The sequence below is a fragment of the Eretmochelys imbricata genome, chromosome 16, assembly GCF_965152235.1.
Source record: "Eretmochelys imbricata isolate rEreImb1 chromosome 16, rEreImb1.hap1, whole genome shotgun sequence".
NCBI lineage: Eukaryota > Metazoa > Chordata > Testudines > Cheloniidae > Eretmochelys > Eretmochelys imbricata.
In genome coordinates, this window is record NC_135587.1 from 25,593,283 (window position 1) to 25,614,821 (window position 21,539).

The following is a 21,539-nucleotide window of genomic DNA, read 5'->3' on the forward strand; positions in this document are numbered from 1 at the left end:
ATTGTCAAGTGTAATATTTTCTGTTATATTGGATTTTCATCAACAGGTTTCCTTCAACCAGAGACAGAAACAAGGTTAGTGCCATGAAAGGTGTGGGGGGAAAAGAGGGAACCTCCACCACCAAAGGAGCTTTAAAACATCAAAATATGCTATATACTAGCATGAGAGGGAAGTTAAAGGGTTTTTGATATTACGTAGGTAATCAGTACAACTCAAAAGCATTAAAGACCGTCATTAAATACACAATGGAAGAACTGCTGCCAGAGGAGTTTTAAAGTAAACAAAGTGGATTATTTTAATCACGTAGCAAGAATTAAATGAATTTCCAGTGTTCCACAATTACATTAGTAATTAGATTCACATTCTTGTAAAACAAAAATCTTCCTCCCACTTCCAAATTATTCCAGGGTTCAAGACATGGATATTTCAGCTTGACCCAATAGAGCTCAAGAATGTCTGCAGAGAAGTGTGTGCTTCTCCTATTTCAGTTTATACCATTAAAAAAAAATATCAAGGTCCAGACTCAAGGAAAAACTGCACTTGTGGGTTGCTGTACCAGCAGTGAAGTCAATAGGAGGCTAATGAGTCTACCTGCCCAGTGCTCTTTGCCAGATCTAGTCAAATTAATATCGTGCTCTTCATTTTACATGAAGTTAACAAGAACTGAAAATTTAATAGAAAACTGGTTAATTTTTACATTTCCAGAAGCCAGAAAGTTTTATCCTCTGTAAATAATGTATTGGATGTTCAAAACTACATTAAAAAACTAAAGTGCTTGAGTGCTGACTAGCTTTGCCAGAATATTTCTGGAATGTTAAGAAAGCAGTTGAAGTGAAAGGGAAATAGCAGATTGATAAATCCCAGCTAAATTGTTAACTAGAGCCATTAAAGATGCTACTAGTCCTTAATACAGAAACTAAACAGAATAAGAATGCAACAGAATCCTTTTGTCTGCCTAACATGTCCAGGCAGCACCAAAAATCCCCCCAAAAATGAGAGATTTTGTTTCAAGACAGAAGTCTTGGATTCAGAAATGTATTTACGTGCACTCAAGAATTAAATTCTAGATCAGTTTTCTTTGGTAGGTACCAGGTTATCCATGACCAACTGTGTATCACTTTCCACCTGTGGAATCTGTGCTGACACAATTACAGATATTCAACACTGCAATTTTACTACTGAGGCTTTTACCAAAATTTCAATATGTAATTAGGTAGTTTAAGCACAGTTTGAAGTTTGGTTTTCTGAAAAGTAACTGTAAAAGTGAATTTGTGGACTTCCCTGTTTCTCGATCAAATCCACTTGGTTTACAAGTATCCCTCCTACCCCTCCACCTTCCAGCCACCTACAACCTAAAATCAAAGTCAAGCTTGGTGTATCCAGAAATAGCTTAAGATATTACAGTCAGAATATGGCTTAACAATTTTGTTGATTTACAAGCAAGAACCGGACCAAGTTCAAGTCTCCTGCAGCTGTACTGACTCTGCAAATACTAACAGGAATGACAAGCAGAAACTTATTTTAGTGAGTAAATGACTCAAATATATTCAAGGAGCAGATGTACTGAATCATATAATTTCTACATAGTCACTTTTCAGAAGAGAACCACTCAAGGATTGCTTCCAAAAAAAAAAACCAAAACAAAAACAAACACACTATTGTTAAAACTAAGGTCAGTTCTATAATTGATAGCCAAAGGGTTAAGTAGTTCTTACTGAATAGAAAAAAAAAAAAAAAAAGAGACATGCTCACATCAACAAAGTAGGATTTTTATTTGCAATATTTAACCTAGAGGTGGGTTTTATTTAAGATATGACTTTATTAAAAATACAAGGTATCTGAAAAATCAGAACAATTATTATAATGTACAAATTCAATAGCTGTAGCAGTTTTGTATTTTTATTGGAATCCTAAAAAAAAAAAGGTGGGGGGAGAGGAAGGGACAGCCCTTTAGACCACTTTTATATTCACTTAAAACAAGATCTAACAAGGACAATTCAATTTTACATCTTGGACATGTGTACACAACACAACGCATTTACAGTCCCATCGTGCACACTAGGTAATAACTTTGCTGCTGAAATTTCTTAAAACTTACCGAACAAAAAGTTGAATGATCGAATGGGATCAAAAGAGTGCCAATGTATTATGATTTTTTTGTAAAGGGAAAATGTTCAACCTAAAAACAGACATATGCAAGAACTACATCCAGTGGGATAAATAAATGTCAGACATTTCACAAGCATTCTCAAATGAGGGAGGGCATGTGGGGGCGGAGAGGAGCAAATAGAGACACACTGCTACAGACACCATAATACACAATACATTTAGATAATTTAAAAATAAAAAAAGGCAAGAGGCAGCATTTCAGCAGCAAAGTGCTCAATAAAAAGTACAGAGGGATAGTACAAGGAAATGGGGAAACAGCAGGATGGGAAAAGATCTCAAAGGAAATACGGTGTAGTTGTTCTAGGAGGAATTACACGTTCTGAGTCTGGAACTGCACGGAATAACTTTGGTTCTCTTGTATTTACATCTTTAAAGACCATGATTGATGCAATATTTCCACAACGGTAACAGTAATTTGGAGCAGACCATACTGTTACCAACTTCTCATCAAACATGAATTTATAGCCTTCATGCACTAGCTGATGTGCTCTGCAGATGAGTTTCAAGTTGTTGATATGAACAAACTGTAATTTAAAAATATATAAATATTTACAGTAAGTAGTTACATATGCTTAGTACATAACAGCTCTTTACTACTTAGAACATTGCTCTGTCTCAAGATTTCAATATTTTACTCAAGGAGAAGAGGTCTGCTGGGTAAACCTGCAGATAAAAGCCTTCTACGGGAATCACCACGGAATTTTAACTGCAGATGAGATACCATTCATTTCAGACCCCTGGCTTTTGCCTCTAACTCCTGAGACCTACCAAACTGAGATAGTTGTTCTTTCACAGCAGAAAATGCTAGTCAGTCAGAAGCTTAGAAACTAGTCAACCGGTCAAGAATGTGTTAGCACAACCAGTCGTGCCATAAATGGACATGGAGATACCTTGTTGCGGGGGGGGGGGGTAGGGGGGTGCCATCACCCCAAGTAAAATGGCTACACAAACACCACCTCTATTTGCATATTTTAAGGCTCATGTAATATGTTCAGGCTTTTCAGATGATGACACTATCACAGTTCCAAAGGCCAGGTAATACAACAACAAGTCAGACACTACTAGTTTGGGTATTTCAATAACCTGAAAGGTTGACATGTTTTAGTGAATGGGTTTTCCCAGACTTACTGAAGCTTTTGTTCAGTGGAAGACTAAAGCATGAGCTTTGTTGAGAACGAGAAAAGAAAAATAGCTTTGGGAGAATACTTGGCTGGAAACAATCACCTCCTGTACTAGGATAGCCACCAGCTAGAAAGATTGATCACCATCTCACCACAAGAGCAAAAGAGGGAGTTCACAAACAAAACAGTGGCAGATGTGCAGGTTGTTTTAGAAGTTGAAATGGCTTGTTACTAAGATTATCTTGAGACCTTTTATTATGGATTAGTATTAAAAGCAACCATCCCAGCTTACTTTACTGGTCTCCCTTGTTAAACAATTGCACTGTGCATAGTCATCAGATCACACAATGTTATTTCTGTTATGCCATTAGAGCATCAAACTTAAAGCTAAGCAAGGTTTTAGTTCATCTGGTCCCTCAATAATTTTACATTCTATGATGGTGATTTTACCTCATTTGTGACCTTTGCACCAAACAGCCAGCCTGCTCCGCGGGGACTAATTGCCCAGGTATCAACATCCTCTGGATCAGACCAGACAAGGTCACAAAAGGCTCCTTTGTGAGGAATTTCTTGATTGCGTTCAATGGTTCGAATTTGATCCAGTGTCTTGATGTCAGGAGATAGGCCACCATGTACACAGAGAATCTGCTCATCTATTAACTGAGAGAAAGAATAGAATCATAGAAATGTAGGGCTGGAAGGGACCACGAGAGGTTATCTAGTTCATCCACCCATGTTGAGGCAGGACTAAGCATACCTAGACAATCCCTGATATGTGACTAACATTCTTAAAATCCTCCAATGACAGGGATTCCTCTGCTTCCATTGGAAGCCTATTCCAGTGCTTAACTATCCTCAAAATTAGTAAGTTTTCCCTATCTAATCTAAATCTTCCTTGTTGAAAATTAAGCCCAATACTACTTGTCCTTCCTTCAATGGACATGGAGAACAACTGATCACCATCCTCCTTATAACAGCCCTTAACCGAATTGAAGACTTATGTCCCCTTTCAGTCTTTCCTCAAGAAGAAACATTCCAGGTTTTTTTTTTAGCCCTTCCTGATGGGTCAGGTTTTCTAAGCCTTTTATTATTTTTGCTGCTCTTCTGGACTCTCCAGTTTCTCTACATCTTTCTTAAAATGTGGTGCCCAGAATTAGTCAGAACTCCAGGTAAGGCCTCACCAGTGCCAAGCAGAACAGGAAAATACTTCCTGTATCTCACATATGACACTCCTGTTAATAAAATTCTGCGGTGCATTAGTCTTTTTCACAATTGTATCACATTGATAGGTCTATAAAATCATGACTGGTGTGGAGAAAGTGTTGTTTATTCCTTCTCAACACAAAAGCTAGGGGGTCACCAAATGAAATTAATAGGCAGCAGGTTTAAAACAAACAAAGGGAAATATTTTTTCACACAACACAGTCAACCTGCGGAACTCCTTGCCAGAGGATGTTGTGAAATCCAAGACTATAACAGGGTTCAAAAAAGAACTAGATAAATTGATGGAGGATAGGTCCATCAATGGCTATTAGCCAGGATGGATAGGGATGGTATCTCTAACCTCTGTTTGCCAGAAGCCAAGAATGGGCAACAGGGGATGGATCACTTGATTGCCTGTTCTGTTCATTCCCTTGGGGGCACCTGGCATTGGCCACTGTCAGAATACAGGATACTAGGCTAGATGGACTTTTGGTCTGACCCAGTATGGCTGTTCTTATGCTGACTCATTCAATTTGCGATCCACTATAATCCCCAAATCCTTTTCAACAGTATGACTGCCTGCCAGTTATTCCACATTCTGTAGTTCTGTTTGATTTTCTGAGTACTTGCACTTGTCTTTGTTGAATTTCATCTTGTTGAATTCAGACTAATTCAACAATTTATCAAGATCATTTTGAATTATAATCTTATCCTCCAGTTGCTTGTACCCTATCCCAGATTGGTGTCATCTGCAAGTTGTAGAAGCACACTCTTCACTCTATTATTCAAGTCACTAATGAAAGTATTGACTAGTACTGGACCCAGGACAGACCCCCCTGCAGGACCACTCTAGATTCTCCCCCTCACCCGCCTTTTGATAGCAAACCATTGATAACTACTCTGAGTACTGTCTTTCAACCAGTTCTGTACCCACCTTATAATAATTTCATCTAGACCATATTTCCCTAGTCTTCTTATGAGAAGGTCATGCAGGACAGTATAAAAAAGACTTTCTAAAAAGTCAAGATACATCATGTCTACTTCTCCCCCACCCACTAGTCCAGGATTCATGTATAAAGCCTGGAATATTTTTACTTGTAATTTCAGTTTGTCTCTAGACACTATGACAATTAAAGGCCACTTAAATATGTGCCTAGTGAAACAATGATGCAAAATAATCTGTTTTATCTGTTTTTATTGAGTTTAAAAAAAAAAAACTTACAGCTGCTACTGTCAGCATATCAAAAACTTTGGTACAGTATCTCCAGGCATTTGCATTTCCGTATTTGGTTTGGCACTCATCTGTTAAATAGAGAAATAATTTTATTGTTTGACATTTTCTCAGATTCTGTTAAGGAAAAGTATCCCAGATATTTACACTAGAACTTGAAATCTCAATAAATAGATGAGCAAAGAAATATGCTGGTCCATCAGATAGGAACACTGACTGTAATACAATGAGAGAGGATTTTTCTTATGGCCATCTGTCCACCCCATTGGGAGTGGTTTTCCAATTTCTTGCATACTCAAGCAATATTTTGGCAAAGGTTTCCTCCCATCTTAGTGTGACTAAAAGTGCTGCCTCCATGAAAAGCTTCTTCACGCCCTCCACAACTCAAATCTCAATTTAGTTCATCATGAACAAGTCCTTGGTTCAATTCTTGTGCTATGAAAAGAAGTCAGATGCTACTGAGATGATTAAATAGGCCACATGCTTCTGAAGATGCTCTTTCCAAAGCAGAGGAAGAGAGTTATGGTTGCTTTGTTTGGTTTAGAAATCAACCCTGTCCAAATTGTGCTGTAGGAACTAATACCCCACATTAGGCCACTAAGGAAACCAAACAGACAAATCTTAGGTGTGTGTTGTTTTTTTTTTTTAAATAAAGAAAAGAAGTCATTTCCATGTTTGAGTTGCTGAAGATCGTACTGTGAGATGCAAAGAAAACCCCTCACAATTAGCCTCTGCTACTGCCCTAAAGCAGTCACAGTGCCACAGCATGGCCCTATCTATACAGGCAGAACCAAAGCATGCAACACTTTTTTGGGTCAAAGAGGATGGAGCCTCAATGCATTTGTAAGTAACTAGGTTCGAACAGATCTGGATAAGTCAGACCTAACAAGCAAGGATTCCTTAGGCATAATGGATTAAGAGATCAAGATTTATACCCATTTCTCCTCATTTCCAGAGGGATCCAAAAGCAAGTCCATTTTTGATTACATATTCCTTGGGGCAACTATTAGATCCTTGAAAGATTTCTCCAAGTCTTCTCATAGCTTTGGAACTACAATTAAGTTTTCAGGCAAACCCACTCCCTCAGTTTATATTGTTTGCGTTAATGCCTAGTACTAATCATGTGTTCATTCACTAATATTGCCACATCTACTGCACCAGCAGTGACTTACCAGATAAGCCATCTTTGTTACCAAGTTGGTAGAATTAAAAGCTATGACCTAAGTCATAAAGAGAGACTTCTCTATATTTTGTTTTTCTACAGCACTTATCAGACAATCCCAACGTACTTCAAATATTAAGCCTCAACTCCCAGATTAAGCTCCTTATCACACAGTTTCACAGATAAGAAGTCTGAGGCATAGACGTGAAGACCTGTGGTTATATTGCAAGTCAGTGACAGAGCTGAAAATAGAACTCTACCCAGTAGATTAGAGCACAGTCCTTTTCAAGACTAATTACTGTTCCCCATACTATGCTACATTACTTCACTATTTGACAGTGCATAAATTCAGATTGGCTTATTGCTATGGATGAATCCTACTTCATGATCCACTTGGCCTCTAGAAAAGCTATACATGTGTTCAAAGTCAAATTTACCAAAGGACAGAGAATCAGTTCACTGCATTTTTATGTTAGTTAACCACAATTCAGAAACAGTTTATAAAGACTTACCATAAAATCCATACACTTGTGTTATCTGCCTGCTCTCATGATTCCCTCGCAGGAGTGTGATACGGTCAGGCCATTTAGCTTTTAGTGCAAGAAGGTAGGTGAAAGTCTCAAGACTATAGTAACCTCTGTCTACAAAGTCACCCTGCAAATTAAAAATATTTTTACATAATAAATGGAAAAATGGTTTCAGGAGTGCACACAGTAACATATCTACTTCTAATTCCTCAATTTGCGAAGAGGCCCAAAGTCACCCTGCAAATTAAAAATATTTTTACATAATAAATGGAAAAATGGTTTCAGGAGTGCACACAGTAACATATCTACTTCTAATTCCTCAATTTGCGAAGAGGCCCAACACCACGAGGCACCATAGCACCATTGCTATATGAATTCTGAAAATATATTTAAAAAACAAAAACATTTAAATGGGTATTTGAAATTTCATAATTTAAAATTGAAACATTACTTCTGTGATTCTCATGTTCCCATTCATCCAAGAAACATTTCAGGAGGTCCTTTATTAGCCACTAAAATATTCTACTTCCCTTCTACTGCCAACATAAGCTAGAGCTTTTAGATAGCAGGCTATAAATTGTATTTCCTTTCATGAGAACCAGCATTATCTATTTCAAATTTTAGATAGGCAAAATAAAAACCACACCCATTAACCAAGTGGAAGAGAGTAAATTTGGGAGTGGAAAAGATGTTTACAAGCAAGAGAGTTAAAATGGAAACTAAAACGAAAAGTCTGAATTTTTTTTTAAATCAGCGTAATTGTAGAAGTGCTTTCCTTACACTTTTTTTGAATGATGAACTAACATCTAATATATACATACCATAAATATGTAGTTTGTGTCAGGAACCTGCCCTCCAGTTCTGAACAGTTCACATAAGTCATAAAACTGCAAAAAAGAGTTTGTCCATATTAAGGGTTCTGTTATTGTTAGTTAAGAGTGTGTTAGCACAATTAATTGGAATTTATCTAGGTTTAGAGAGAAGTAATCCTTATTTTCAAGAACAAGATAAAAGTAGATCTGAAAAAGCTCAACTGAACAATTATGGCCTCAATGGACAGATTTCCCATTCATCCACTTGGTGTTAAAAAGCCACATTTAAACTGCTGAAATACTGATTAGGTCTTACTTCTCCAGAGCCGCTTTACAGTGTGCAAGCCCTTTGTATGCATAACACCATCAACTTCAAATGGAGTTCCCTCCTTCTAGGATGACGCCCCTATTAACATTGAACAGCTCAACAACTGCAGTCTAAGGGTATGTCTACACTGCACAGTTGTCGCCAAAACTTGTGTCTTTCGTGGGTACTTTAAAAAGCCCCCCCAGTGAAAGACAAAAGTTTTGCCAACACAAGCAGCAGCGTGAACACGGCTTTGTCAGCAGAACTCTCCTGCTGACAAAGCTTATGCCGCTCATGGGGCTGGAAGTATTTTGTCGGCAAAAGTGCCAACAAAATACCACAAAAGTGTGTTCACACACACTGACTTAGCAACAAGGCTGTGTCGACACAGCCAAGCCCTAAGTAAGAGAGGATAATTCAGCAAAGCTTCTTAATTGGTGAGGCTGACTTCCCAAAAGCATACTCTGGGAAAGTTAAAAACAGTATGCTTTCCTTCCACTGCACAAAAGCAGAGCATACAGAATACTGCAAATTACTGAACATTCAGTAGATGGTTCTGCTTCCCTGAACTATGCTTCCCCAACCATATATTTAACAACACGGCTGTTACTCTGAAACCTGTCATATATTTAAAATACTATTCACCATCAACCTTTATAGAAATGTTTGCAAGTGACAGACTCTGCTTGCTCTCTAGGGGTATAACATGCAAGTATTCATGCCATTTTACCTGTCCATGTATATCTCCACAAACTGTAACTGGTGTAGATACTGGCTGCACATTTGACTCTTCCAGCAGTAGGTCACACACATAATCACATAAGCGCTACAGAGGAAAAAGTTCACACTGATCAGCCTGTGGTTTTTGTGCATTGTAATATCAAGGACTAACATATTTGTAAACTAATGAACTAAGTTATTTGCTTTAGGATATATTCAGTTACCAAATTCTCTAGACATCAATGAGAAACCATGCTGAAATGACTTGGGATGAAAAATGTGTAAGAAAGTTTGGTTACACTTGAATTAATGTTTTAAAGCGCCACCACAGACTCATACAGTTTAACTATAGTCCCAATGAGGCTCAGAGCAACAGTTCACAAAGTGTAATTTACATTATTTAAATGCTACATTAAATTGCAGTTTTGCTCTTAAAAATTAGATGACCACTGTGGTTATTTTATGTTTATTGTATCAATTATTTCTGTATTAGATATGCTCAGTTTACAAGGAAAAACGTTAATTTCCAACTGCAAACCCTAAAAACTCATCCTGGGATCAAAGACTCAAACTGGATTCTTTCCTTCTCACTTATCAGTAAGTGAGGTCTCAGTTACACCTGTGCAACCCCATGAACAATGCCATACTCTTCACTGGGGGTACACAGATATAGCTGGCTGGAACTTAGAAAAGAATTCCATTGATGTACAAAAAAGAATAGAATCCTACTCACACACTCAGGGAAATTGACTCCACTGAGTCATAGAAGCAGAGAGTACCACATTTATTTTTGCATGACTCTCCATATACAATGGGTAATGGTCCACTTCACTTTTAATCGTCTCACAATGTTTAACTACTTATATTAAACAAGCTGTTCCCACTTCCTATTTAGGGCTTGTACACACGAACATTTCTGTTGGTGTAACTTATGTCACTATGGAGTATGACTAGGCCACCCCCTGAGTGATGTAAGTTACACTGTAAGTGGCAGTGTGGTTTTCTTATGCCAGCTCTCCCACTGACATAATGTGTCTTCACCAGATGCACTACACTGGTGCAGCTATGCCATTGTGGTGATTCTCGCATAGACTACCCTCGGAGTATCTTTCCCACACTTGAAAAAGAGCTCAGTAGCACAAAAGCTGGTCTCTTTCACCAACCAAAGTTAGTCCAGTAAAAGATATTACCTTACACTAGTTTGTCTCTCAAAGGTACAATCGTGTGAGGTCTGCAGCGTTAGAAGAGGCCAGTCACTTTTCAGAGCAGAACCACACTGAGACAAGGATATTTCTTCCAACCTCTACCAAGTCAAAGCAATCTGCAGAACTGCCTGCATTAGCCTGGGCTGGTTTGGCATCATGCCCGTCCCAGCCCCGAAGAGCTGACACTAAACGTGCAGGACCACCGTAGCAACGAGCCCGTGCATCCGACGGGACCTCCGGGCAGGGCGCCTGACCGAACGGCCGGTCCCCGAGGCGGGGATCACTCGCACCCGCTTGTCCCCGCCTCTGCCCGCGGCCAGGCCGCCGCCGGCGCCAGGGGCGTGAGCCCAAACCCAGAAGGGGGCAGCAGGCCGGGAACAGCGCTGCTGCCGCCCCCCAGGGCGGAAGGGCCCCAGCACCCGCAGCCCTGTGTGCGCCAGGCAGGGGGCCAAGCCCCGGCTCTTCCCTCTGGGCTCCCCCCGGCCCCGGCCCCGCGCCGCCCCTCACCTTGAGGTCGTTCTCGGGCAGGTACTTGCAGAGCCGCGCAATCTCAACGTACTTATCCAAGTCCAGAGGCGCCATCTTGGCGGAGCAGCTGCGGGGGACCGGCAACTTCCGGGGGCGGTGAAGCCCCTCTGCCGCGGCCACAAGCCGGAAACGAGGGGAACTTCCGGGGCGAGCGCCGCTGACCCCCTGCGCTCGGGGAGGACGCCGGAACTCAGTCCGTTCTCGCCAGGCACAGGAAGGGGAGGCGCCCCCTACAGACTGCCGCCAGGGCGTGCCTCCGCCTCCCCTCCCAGCGCGCTCTGCGTCAGCCCGTGGCGCGCTGCGCAAAGCATGCTGGGAGCCAGGGGCCCTGGGCTGCGGTGCATGCTGGGCAGTGTAGTTTCTGTGGGCCCCCTCTACATTGGAGGTGGGCGGGAGGAGAAAAGCGGAGCGAGGCCGGACAGGCTGAGGGGAGCGAGGGCCGGGCCGGGCTGCGCTGGGCTGGGCGCCGTCACGTCTCCCCGCTCGGGGGTTCTCTGCCCCCGGGGGCAGCGGCGGTGAGCCGGGGCCGGGGGGCCGGGGCCGGGGCCGGGGGGCCGGGGCCGGGGCCGGTCCCTGCGGGAGGGCGAGGGCCGAAGGGGCTGGGACTGGAGCCGGGCGGTGCCCCGGAGACGGCTGGTCGCCCAGTCCTCCAGCCCGCCGGCGTGGCCGCCCCTCCGCCTGGGCAGCGCCGAGCACCTGGGGGGGCCATGCGATCAGCCACCTTGTGGAGACGTCGGGACGGGACAGGTCCTGCCTGCGGGGGAGGGACTCCGGGGGGATTTCCCCGCAGGCACTGAGGGAGGGGGCGGCTCTGGGGGAGTGGGGGGGGGAGATTTCCCCGCAGGCACTGGGGGAGGGGGGCGGCTCTTGGGGAGTGGGGGGGGGCGATTTCCCTGCAGGCACTGGGGGAGGGGGCGGCTCTTGGGGAGTGGGGGGGGGGAGATTTCCCCGCAGGCACTGGGGGAGGGGGGCGGCTCTTGGGGAGTGGGGGGGGGAGATTTCCCCGCAGGCACTGGGGGAGGGGGCGGCTCTGGGGGAGTCGGGGGGGGGGAGATTTCCCCGCAGGCACTGGGGGAAGGGGCGGCTCTGGGGGAGTGGGGGGGGGAGATTTCCCCGCAGGCACTGGGGGAGGGGGCAGCTCTGGGGGAGTCGGGGGGGGGGGGGAGATTTCCCCGCAGGCACTGGGGGAGGGGGCAGCTCTGGGGGAGTGGGGGGGGGAGATTTCCCCGCAGGCACTGGGGGAGGGGGCAGCTCTGGGGGAGTCGGGGGGGGGGGGAGATTTCCCCGCAGGCACTGGGGGAGGGGGGCGGCTCTTGGGGAGTGGGGGGGGGAGATTTCCCCGCAGGCACTGTGGGAGGGGGCGGCTCTGGGGGAGTGGCGGGGGAGATTTCCCCGCAGGCACTGTGGGAGGGGGCGGCTCTTGGGGAGTGGGGGGGGGAGATTTCCCCGCAGGCACTGGGGGAGGGGGCGGCTCTGGGGGAGTGGCGGGGGAGATTTCCCCGCAGGCACTGTGGGAGGGGGCGGCTCTGGGGGAGTCGGGGGCGGGGGAGATTTCCCTGCAGGCACTGTGGGAGGGGGCGGCTCTGGGGGAGTGGGGGGGGGGGAGATTTCCCCGCAGGCACTGGGGGAGGGGGCGGCTCTGGGGGAGTTGGGGGGGGGGGGAGATTTCCCCGCAGGCACTGTGGGAGGGGGCGGCTCTGGGGGAGTCGGGGGGGGAGATTTCCCCGCAGGCACTGGGAGGGGTTCGGAGGGGGCCTGCAAGGAGGGGGACTCTGGGGGGATTTCCATGACTCTGGCTTTGCCTTCCTTTGCTCAAGATTCATGAGGCCAAAGCTGCTGCCGGTTCTGGAGCCTGGAGCTGTCCCCCAAAGGGCCACATGGTTAGTGCACCCCAGCATTCCCCGTTCATCCTCAGTCCCCCCACCGTGGCTATAATGTGTTATTACAGCATGACGGTGATGAGCCCAATGCCCCCACTAGAGTCAGAGTGGCATCAGATTCCCGCATTAAAGCCTGATATAGCACCAGCTTCTTTGATGACTCTGGAGTTCATATTAGAATATGGGGAGTGTTTTTTACATTCTTCCCATCAATAAATGGCACAGTTTTTTCACTTAATCTGTATTCTAAACTTTCATTTTTCCCTTCATTCCCCTGTTCCAGGAGGGATTCACACTCTTCTTCTCTAGCACAGCACTTCCCCATTGAAGGCACTACAAATATCCCTGTCCTTTCCTCCCCAAATCTTTGTGCTCTCCAGGCCTGATTCATGCCTATATCTCCCTACTCTAGGTACACACTTGTCCCCCTCGGAGAAAGCCCAAGTGCACGCGTTGGCCATAACTGCTTATATTTGCCTCCAGCCCCAACCGCTGGGAAAGGCAAAGTGGTCATCATCGGGGGAGCAGACCCCAATGGCAGCTTCTCCGATGCCCACATCATAGATCTGGGTAAGAACAGGAACTATTTAGTAGTTTTGTTGCCTGTTACGCTGTCTGTCCTTGGAAACCAAAAAGTCTGTTTAATCTTCGCTGTGCTTGGGGAGGTCAGACCAGATCCATGCAAACACCTCAATGGGACAGCAAAAATTGTGATGGTAAGGCCTAGAAACAGAGACACAGCTACTTACAGCAGGTCTACGCTACAAATTTACATTGGTGCAGCTGCACCGCGTCTGGTGAAGATGCTCAGTCTAAGCCAATGGGAGAGAGCTCTCCCATCAGCTTAACTTCTCCTCCACGGGAGGCAGGAGATGCTTGGCCAGCAACATAGCACTGTCTACACCCGAGCTGAAAGGTCGGCATAACAACATTGCTCGGGGGTGTGGATTTTTCACACCCCTGAGCGATGTAGTTCTATTAAAGTAAATATGTAGTGTAGACAAAGCCTTAGTATTGAGTGTTACAACCTGTCCAGATGGATAAAGGACCCAATCCTGCAGCCGCATGGGTCTGCATATGGCTGTGGATGTCGTTGAAGGATCAGAGCCTAGAAGGAAATAGCGTTTCAAGTTTCTGCTTATTCTGGACTTGAATCTCATGTCTGTGTCCTGAGCTATGGACATCCATAGTCATTTTGTTGGGGGTGGGAGGGGTGAGCTAAGAAAGATATTAGGTGATCTGTCACATGCTTCTCTGCTGGGGTGCATTTATGGGGCACTTTCAAGTATTGGTCTCCACACTCCTGTCAAAATGAGAATATGGGCTAACATCAAGGGGCAGTGTTGATAGACTAAAGTAGCTCACCTCGGTTGAATTTTTTTGTCTTATATTGAAAGGACTAACTGCCTTGGGACTTACCCCTTGAGGAGGTGGCCATCTACCATCTATCTATGTCTGATTGTCCTCAAGTAGCATTTGTATTTAGCTGAAATTTGTTCATGGATTACACTATACCTCAGTCAGCCTAAGGTAACTGCAGCTGTCCTGGAAACACCAGTGTTGTTGCAAATGGAACTCAGCACTTACTCCCTCCATTGCAGATAAACACCAGTGGGCAATGCCTGGTTGGGTGGGCCTGTTGCCTCGATATGAACATGCCACCTTCATTCCCACAAGCAGCCCCACTAGCCTCTGGGTGTTTGGAGGGGCTGACCAGTCTGGAAATAGAAACTGTGTTCAAGTGCTGAATCTAGGTAAGTGTGTGGTAGAATCTACCCATCCGAGCCTTTTCTCTTCCTTTGTTGGACAGTTGGCTGTGCACTTGTTATACATGTGAGAAACTGTTCGAATTACTTTGTTAGATTTGTAAAGTACAGGTTACACCTCCAAAATCTGTATTTACAGGCAAATGATTTCCTTTGTATCTTCCTAGGAGCATTAAAGACTAGGTAGAATCAAATCTATGACTTTCTAAAATGCTGTGGTGACTTCTGCAGTGTGCCCCTCAGGTTCCTTGCCGCAGGGAATGCACTGTACACTAGCGCTTCACGGCAATGAATCCCATGCTTGGCATTAACGGGAGCATTCTTGTGCCAAATGAGTGGGTCCTACCAGAGCCGTATAAACCCACCATGCAGTTCCATGTGTGTGGGCCATTTGAATGAGATGTAGTGTGGTCTGTTCTGCATGTATATTAAAGATTCTTAAGAGACTAGGCATTTGCCCTGGAGGAGTTAACCAAAAATTCATCTCCCTTCTCTGTTGTCTCATGTGCCTGTTGTTTACCTGTCTGTTGCCCTCCACTACACAGGTGACTGCATTTCAGTGGTGCTGCATATATTGCTTGTAAAGAGCTTTTTTTAAAAGTCTGAACTTCTATAATGACAGATTCCCTGTAAAAATCTCTAGGTGTGGAATAAATACAAGAGCTCTTAGCATTAGTGGGAAATCCCAGGAACCATGTTTGATTTTAGCATATAAATACATTCCACAAAATCCTATGTGGCTAACGTAGAATGGACATAGCACTTTATCAGGTGGTGTAAACAAACCTGAATTAGATGCATGCAACAGACCAAGCTTTCACTTGCAACTTGGATTTTTCACTCATTTCCCAAAAGTCATTTTTTGATACTTTTGACTTTTTTTCTTAACACTGTGTTTTATGTGTTTAATAACTCCCTAGTCAAGTCAACCTCCGCTCTGAAGAATTCATATGAATAAGGTAACTGCTTGTTATATATTTGTGAATAATTATCATTTCATCTTTTAATTAGAAACAGGAATCTGGGAAAGTCCTAAAGTGATTGGGACTCAACCACTCCCTAGGACGTTCCACACGTCATCAGCGGCTATAGGAGACCAGCTTTATGTGCTTGGAGGGGGAGATAAAGGAGCAGAGCCTGTTAAAGATCCACAACTTCACGTGTTCGACACAGGTACCGCTAAATAACTAATGTTTTGTTACAGTGAGTTAAATGATTCATTGTCCACTTGGACTGCAAGGTTGCGTGGCACAGAGATGAATAAAGGCCTGGAAATGCAAATTGTACATAAAGAATTAGGTAATATGGTATAGTGTATTATTAGACACCGGTTTTTGGCGATAGGTTTAAATTAGATGGATGAGCTGTCCCCCCTACCTGAAGCTTATCAACACCACACAGTCACTTGGAAAGTTGGTAGTATCTTCAGTGGAAAGGTCTAAGAGTATCATTGGCATTGTGGTACGGGATTGAGGTGTACTGTCAGAATCCTCCAATTTCTACCACAATTTGCTGCTAGTAGCCATTCTCTTTCAGAAGTGGGAACATATGTTGGTCACTTCGCTACGAAAGGACAATATGTAGAGCAATAACAATGATTTTTTTCTACTACATCAACAGTGTGTAATTACTTCCAGAGGAGATGTACAAATAGCTGCATTTTTTTGCTGAGTGTGTATTTGAATTGCCTGTTGCGATAATCCCAGAAACTAGATGCTTGAGGCTTTTGTTATTGATTTAAAAATCACCTTGTCAGACTTGGTCTAGATGTCCCTAGACCAGGGTTTCTGGTTTAATGTCTTTACAGAGCTCCAACAACACACCACATAATCATATGTACTCCCATTTCTAGCCACTTTGACTTGGTCACAGCCAGAAGTACATGGTAATCCTCCCTCACCTCGGCATGGCCATGTGGTGGTTGCAGTTGGGACCAAGCTTTTCATACATGGTGGGTTATCTGGTGATAAATTTTACAATGATCTGTTCTGCATTGATACAAGTAAGTATATGAAGTAGCTATAGCTGCATTAATAAGTAATGTGATGTGGTCTGCTTTGAGAGAGACCACCTCTTACAGAACCACTAAAATAACTATTGGATACGTGCAATAAATATGCTCCAGGGTGGCTGGTTGGTGCTGGGGCATGTTGCTTTTGTCATGTGTCATGCTGATCTTGCAGGTCTTAAGCAGGCAGAAATCCTATTGGCTTCAGCGAGAGATTTGTCTACAGGTCTAAGGGACTGGGATTTGTGGTGACAATGCAATAGTGTGTGTGGAGGGCCTCCCCTATGCGGCTGGTTACAAGCTGAGAAATATGGGGCACTTCTGTAATATGGCTATGGAGATAATTACTATTCAACGTATCCAAGAGCTGAATGTATGTTGCTGTGGGGGTTCTTCTGATGAAAAACTACCTGACAGTGATTAGTTACCACAAAGTATCTGAAAGACTGGCACCCAACGTTTCTTTCATAAATGACTGCAATAGCATATTCTATAAATATTAATTAAAACAATGCTCTGTCTTTACTGTGTAAGGCACTCTCATGAGTTAGAATGGCAGTGAAAGCACTATCCATTCTAGTGATGCTCTATAGAAGTAGAACCTCGGAGTTACCAGCACCTTGAGAATGGAACTTGTTCGTAACTTTGAACAAAACGTTATGGTGATTCTTTCATGTTTACAACATTGACTTAATACAGCTTTGAAACTTTACTATGCAGAGGAAATATGCTGCTTTTAATCATCTTAATTTAAATGAAACAAGCACAGAAAAATTTTCCTTACCTTCTCATATCTTTAAATTTTCCCTTTATTTTTTTTTTAGTAATTTACATTTAACACAGTACTGGACAGTATTTGCTTTTTTAAAAATCTCTGCTTCTGCCTGATTGCGTACTTCCAGCTCCAAATGAGATGCATGGTTGACCAGTCAGTTTGTAACTCCGAGGTTCTACTGTAGTTTCAGACTGGTGTCCATGAACTGGTTGCTCCCCTATTATATATGGGAGAACATCCTCAACCAAGTGTACTCCTGCTGCTTGATGGCTGTTGGTACCACCAGGAACTCCCATGCAATGGAAAGAAGAAATCTAGCACATCCCCATAGAAGGAAAATCTTTGTGCTTCCCTCAATGCCACCTCCCCAAAAGGACAGTTCCTCTGATGCAGGAAAGTGCTAAGTACCTGCAACTGTTGTTCCCATCCAAAAACAACAGCAGTCTTGTTACCAGCCTGAGGTCTTACAAGCAAAGCCCAAGTGTGACTGCTTTAAAACAAAAGCAAACCCAAAGATGGGTCTGATTTAGAGAATTTCAGGCCTTGCCCAACTGTTGGCCTTTTGATGATAATAAACAGCAGTTTATTTCATTCTCTAAAACGTAGCCATTGATTTATTTTTCTGTTTGTAGATGTTATGACCTGGGAAAAGTTACCAGCTGCTGGTGATGTCCCAGGAGGACGGGCAGCCCACTCAGCTGCTGCCTTTGGAAACCATCTGTACATTTTTGGTGGTATGGACCCAACTGGGGCACTGGATACAATGTATAAATATCACATAGGTGGGAAGTTTTTTTTTTTTTAAAGGTTTCTACCCTTAATTACTGTATGAAACTTTTATATTCAGTTTTATAATAGGAATTATTATTACATCTTCCCTGGAAATTTCAAACCCAATTCCCTTCTTGGTTACCACAACTTTACACCAGCGTGTGTCGGTTGAAATCAGTGGCAGTACTTCAATTCTATCCTGGTATAATGTTATGGTTAAACAGAGCCACCTCCCCTCCCCACCCCACCCCACGCTCTTCTTTTTTTTTTTTTTAAGGGGCTTATAACATTGCAGACTAGTCCATAATTTATGATGATGCCACTATCCTCATTCTTCTTTCCAATTCTGTAAATTTGAAACTGATTTCACAGTGAGTTTTCTGTCTTTTTTGAATTGCAGAAAACCAACAATGGACACTATTAGAATTTGATTCTCCTTTGCCCCCTGGAAGGTTGGACCATTCCATGTGCATCGTTCCGTGGCAAGTATGTGTCAATGTTAAGAACAGTGATTCAGAAGCTGTAACCAGCAGAAATACAATTGGGAAGGAAGCAACTGAAACAGTCAGTGATGAAGGTGACTCTGATCAGGAAAAACAAATAGGAAAAGGCTGCACAGAAGACAAATTGATGTATTTGTTTTTAATATTTGGTGGGATGGATACTCAAGGGGAGATTCACAGGGACTGTATTGTGAATCTGATTAAGTAATAAAACCAGAGTACTCAAACTTTTTCCATTTGTATAAATCTAATTCTTTTTTCAGTTTATAACTGACAAGATCACTCCAAGAAATTAAATCCTGGCATGAACTGACAGTGTTGTGCTAAGCAGAAAACCTTATTTATTAAAATTCTCTTGTTATAGATGAATGTTTATTACTTTGCCTTCCTGGGCTGCTGTGTATATTTACATGTACGTAATGTCCTTCACTTTAAAGGTCACAAACTCCAGAAATGTGTACAGCTACCTTTTATAGCCTCCTTCAGGGGATATGCAACTAATAGGTAGATTTGATGCACATTTTGCTGTTGGCAAGAGTGGAGCTGAAGCCTGGGTGGCTGGCTCTGGAATCTGCCTTGTGATCAAGATGAGCTGATGGAATGTGCTTTGAAGGAAACAAACTAAATTTCATCTCTTTGAGGTAACCTTTCCATAGCAGCCTTCTGATTAGCGAGTTCTCTCCATCTCTAACTTCTCAAGACTGGTCTCCATGGAGAAAGTTTGGCATAAATATGCCAGCATAGTTAAAACTGTTGCTGTATTGGTCTAATCCAGTGTTTCCCAAACTTTTTTGGCCACGGAACACTTTTTAGACTATTACGGAACACTTATAATATTATTTTGTAGTCGTTTGGTTTTCAAATAGAAAATGGCGTTATTTATGCTCAAATATATTTTATTTTATAAAACAAAGCAAAAATACAATTTAAAATAACTTGAACTAACAATTTCTAACTGGAAAGCACGTATAAAGTAGTAGAAAAATAAAATGCAAGAGTCAAAATTAAATTCTAGATTCTTTTACGGAACACCTGTTCACATCGTGTGGAACACCAGTGTTCCACAGAACACAGTGTGGGAAATGCTGCTCTAATCCCTAGATTGCCTCTTATTCCAGTTTTTCTTCTTAGTTTGGAAGTAGTATACAGTAGAACCTCAGTTATGAACATCTCAGGAATGGAGGTTGTTCAACTCTGAACAAAAGTTATTCTTTCAAAAGTTTACAGCCCAACACTGACTTCTTACAGCTTTGAAACTTTACTGTGCAAGAGAAAAATGCTGCTTTCCTTTTATTTTACATGTTAAGAGTACTGTATTTGCTTTTATTTTTTGATCTCTGCTGGTGCCTGATTGTGTACCTCTGGTTCCAAATGAGGTGTGTGGTTGACTGATCAGTTTGTAACTGAGATTCTACTGTATAAATTAAACTTGAAAAAAGCACTTTTACACAAGGGTGTTCACAGTGGTATAACTAGCACTAAAATTGGCTGTGTAGATAAGCCCCTAGAAAGCTTGCCTCAGGTGGGAGCACTAGGTATCTACAATCCTCTTATGATACTGAAGTGTAAAGTTCCTGGATTTAACTTGATACTAGTGACAGGTACAGTATCCATGTGGGCAGTCACCTTATTTTTATCTACTGCTCAAGCTACATTTATGCAGCTGAGGTTGAAAACTAGTGGGTGGGAGTTTAATTATTCTAAATCTAATGCTTATGCCTGTGAGCCTTTCATTTAGTACCTTGAAAGTTAACATCAAGGACTAGGAAGGTTTGTCATTTAAAAATATTGAAATGTGTTCCTAGATAAGCCAAAAACGAAATTGTAAATTAATAGGGGCTGAGAGCTGCCCTCTGTGAAATCAATCATTTTGTTGGTTTTCTCCCTGTAACTTAGTCTTAAAGATCAATGTTTAAGTGAAATTTGGCAAAGCCCATGCTACTATTCAGCTATGCTTGGTTGCTAGGTCTGTGGAAGGTGGGACATTTTAATACTAGGAAATGGATAGTGAAGTGGAAATTTGAGATAACATAATTGGACAGTGATGGTAAATAAAACTTTAATCTGAATCAAAGGTAATATGCACTGCCCCAAATAATTCTTGTAGTGGCTCAGGTAAGTGAATGAAGGGGGAAGGCCAGTTCATAAGAATGGCAATACTGTGTCAGGCCAAAGGTCCATCCAACCCAGTATCCTGTCTACCAACAGTGGCCAATGCCAGGTGCCCCAGAGGGAGTGAACCTACCATGTAATGATCTAGTGATCTCTCTCCTGCCATCCATCTGCACCCTCTGACAAACAAAGGCTAGGGACACCATTCCTTATCCATCCTGGCTAATAGCTATTAATGGACTTAACCTCCATGAATTTATCCAGTTCTCTTTTAAACTCTGTTTAGTCCTAGCCTTCACATCCTCCTCAGGTAAGGAGTTCCACAGGTTGACTGTATGGTGTGTGAAGAACTTCCTCTTATCTGTTTTAGACCTGCTGCCCATTAATTTCATTTGGTGGGAACAAATAACTTTTCCTTATTCACTTTCTCCACACCACTCATGATTTTATAGACCTCTATCATGTGTCCTCTTTTCCAAGCTGAAAAGTCCTAGCCTCTTTAATCTCTCCTCAGATGGGACCTGTTCTAAACCCCTAATGATTTTAGTTGCTCTTTTCTAATGCCAATGTATCTTTTTTGAGTTGAGGGGACCACATCTGTAAGCAGTATTCAAGCTGTGGGTGTACCATGGATTTATATAAGAGAAATAAGATATTCTCTATCCCTTTAATTATTCCTAACATCACATTTGCTATTTTGACTGGTACACAACACTGTGGATGTCTTCAGAGAACTATT

General features: G+C 42.9%; 2 protein-coding genes across 4 annotated transcripts; one reads left to right on the top strand and one right to left on the bottom strand.

Moving 5' to 3' along the window:
* Positions 1-1,748: 1,748 nt before the first annotated feature.
* Positions 1,749-11,181, bottom strand: PPP6C (protein phosphatase 6 catalytic subunit). Of its 2 annotated transcripts, XM_077836102.1 has the most exons (7): positions 10,965-11,179; positions 9,263-9,358; positions 8,235-8,300; positions 7,399-7,540; positions 5,716-5,795; positions 3,741-3,950; positions 1,749-2,693 (listed from the first exon to the last, which is right to left on the bottom strand). In XM_077836102.1, exons 1-7 carry the CDS (start codon positions 11,037-11,039, stop codon positions 2,445-2,447), a joined length of 918 nt encoding a protein of 305 aa, XP_077692228.1. In that variant the 5' UTR covers positions 11,040-11,179; the 3' UTR covers positions 1,749-2,444. The 2 variants fall into 2 exon arrangements, with proteins under 2 accessions (XP_077692228.1, XP_077692229.1); XM_077836103.1 differs by lacking the exon at positions 9,263-9,358 and having other exon boundaries at positions 10,965-11,181.
* A 108-nt stretch (positions 11,182-11,289) lies between these two features.
* Positions 11,290-18,920, top strand: RABEPK (Rab9 effector protein with kelch motifs). 2 transcript variants are annotated; one of them, XM_077836101.1, is made up of 8 exons: positions 11,290-11,500; positions 12,803-12,865; positions 13,278-13,435; positions 14,467-14,619; positions 15,643-15,804; positions 16,484-16,633; positions 18,047-18,196; positions 18,586-18,920. In XM_077836101.1, exons 1-8 carry the CDS (start codon positions 11,295-11,297, stop codon positions 18,894-18,896), a joined length of 1,353 nt encoding a protein of 450 aa, XP_077692227.1. In that variant the 5' UTR covers positions 11,290-11,294; the 3' UTR covers positions 18,897-18,920. The 2 variants fall into 2 exon arrangements, with proteins under 2 accessions (XP_077692227.1, XP_077692226.1); XM_077836100.1 differs by lacking the exon at positions 14,467-14,619 and having other exon boundaries at positions 11,368-11,500.
* Positions 18,921-21,539: the final 2,619 nt, after the last annotated feature.

What these genes read in the sequence shown, in the direction of transcription:
- RABEPK (XM_077836101.1), top strand. Translation starts at nt 11,295, where the DNA reads ATGCTGGGAGCCAGGGGCCCTGGGCTGCGGTGCATGCTGGGCAGTGTA. An exon ending in ACTTCACGTGTTCGACACAG is followed by an intron (nt 15,805 to 16,483) that starts GTACCGCTAAAT and finishes TCCCATTTCTAG; the next exon opens with CCACTTTGACTTGGTCACAG. An exon ending in TCTGTTCTGCATTGATACAA is followed by an intron (nt 16,634 to 18,046) that starts GTAAGTATATGA and finishes TTCTGTTTGTAG; the next exon opens with ATGTTATGACCTGGGAAAAG.
- PPP6C (XM_077836102.1), bottom strand. Translation starts at nt 11,039, where the DNA reads ATGGCGCCTCTGGACTTGGATAAGTACGTTGAGATTGCGCGGCTCTGC. An exon ending in ACACAAACTACATATTTATG is followed by an intron (nt 7,541 to 8,234) that starts GTATGTATATAT and finishes TTTAATTTGCAG; the next exon opens with GGTGACTTTGTAGACAGAGG. An exon ending in ACAAGTGTATGGATTTTATG is followed by an intron (nt 5,796 to 7,398) that starts GTAAGTCTTTAT and finishes TCTATTTAACAG; the next exon opens with ATGAGTGCCAAACCAAATAC.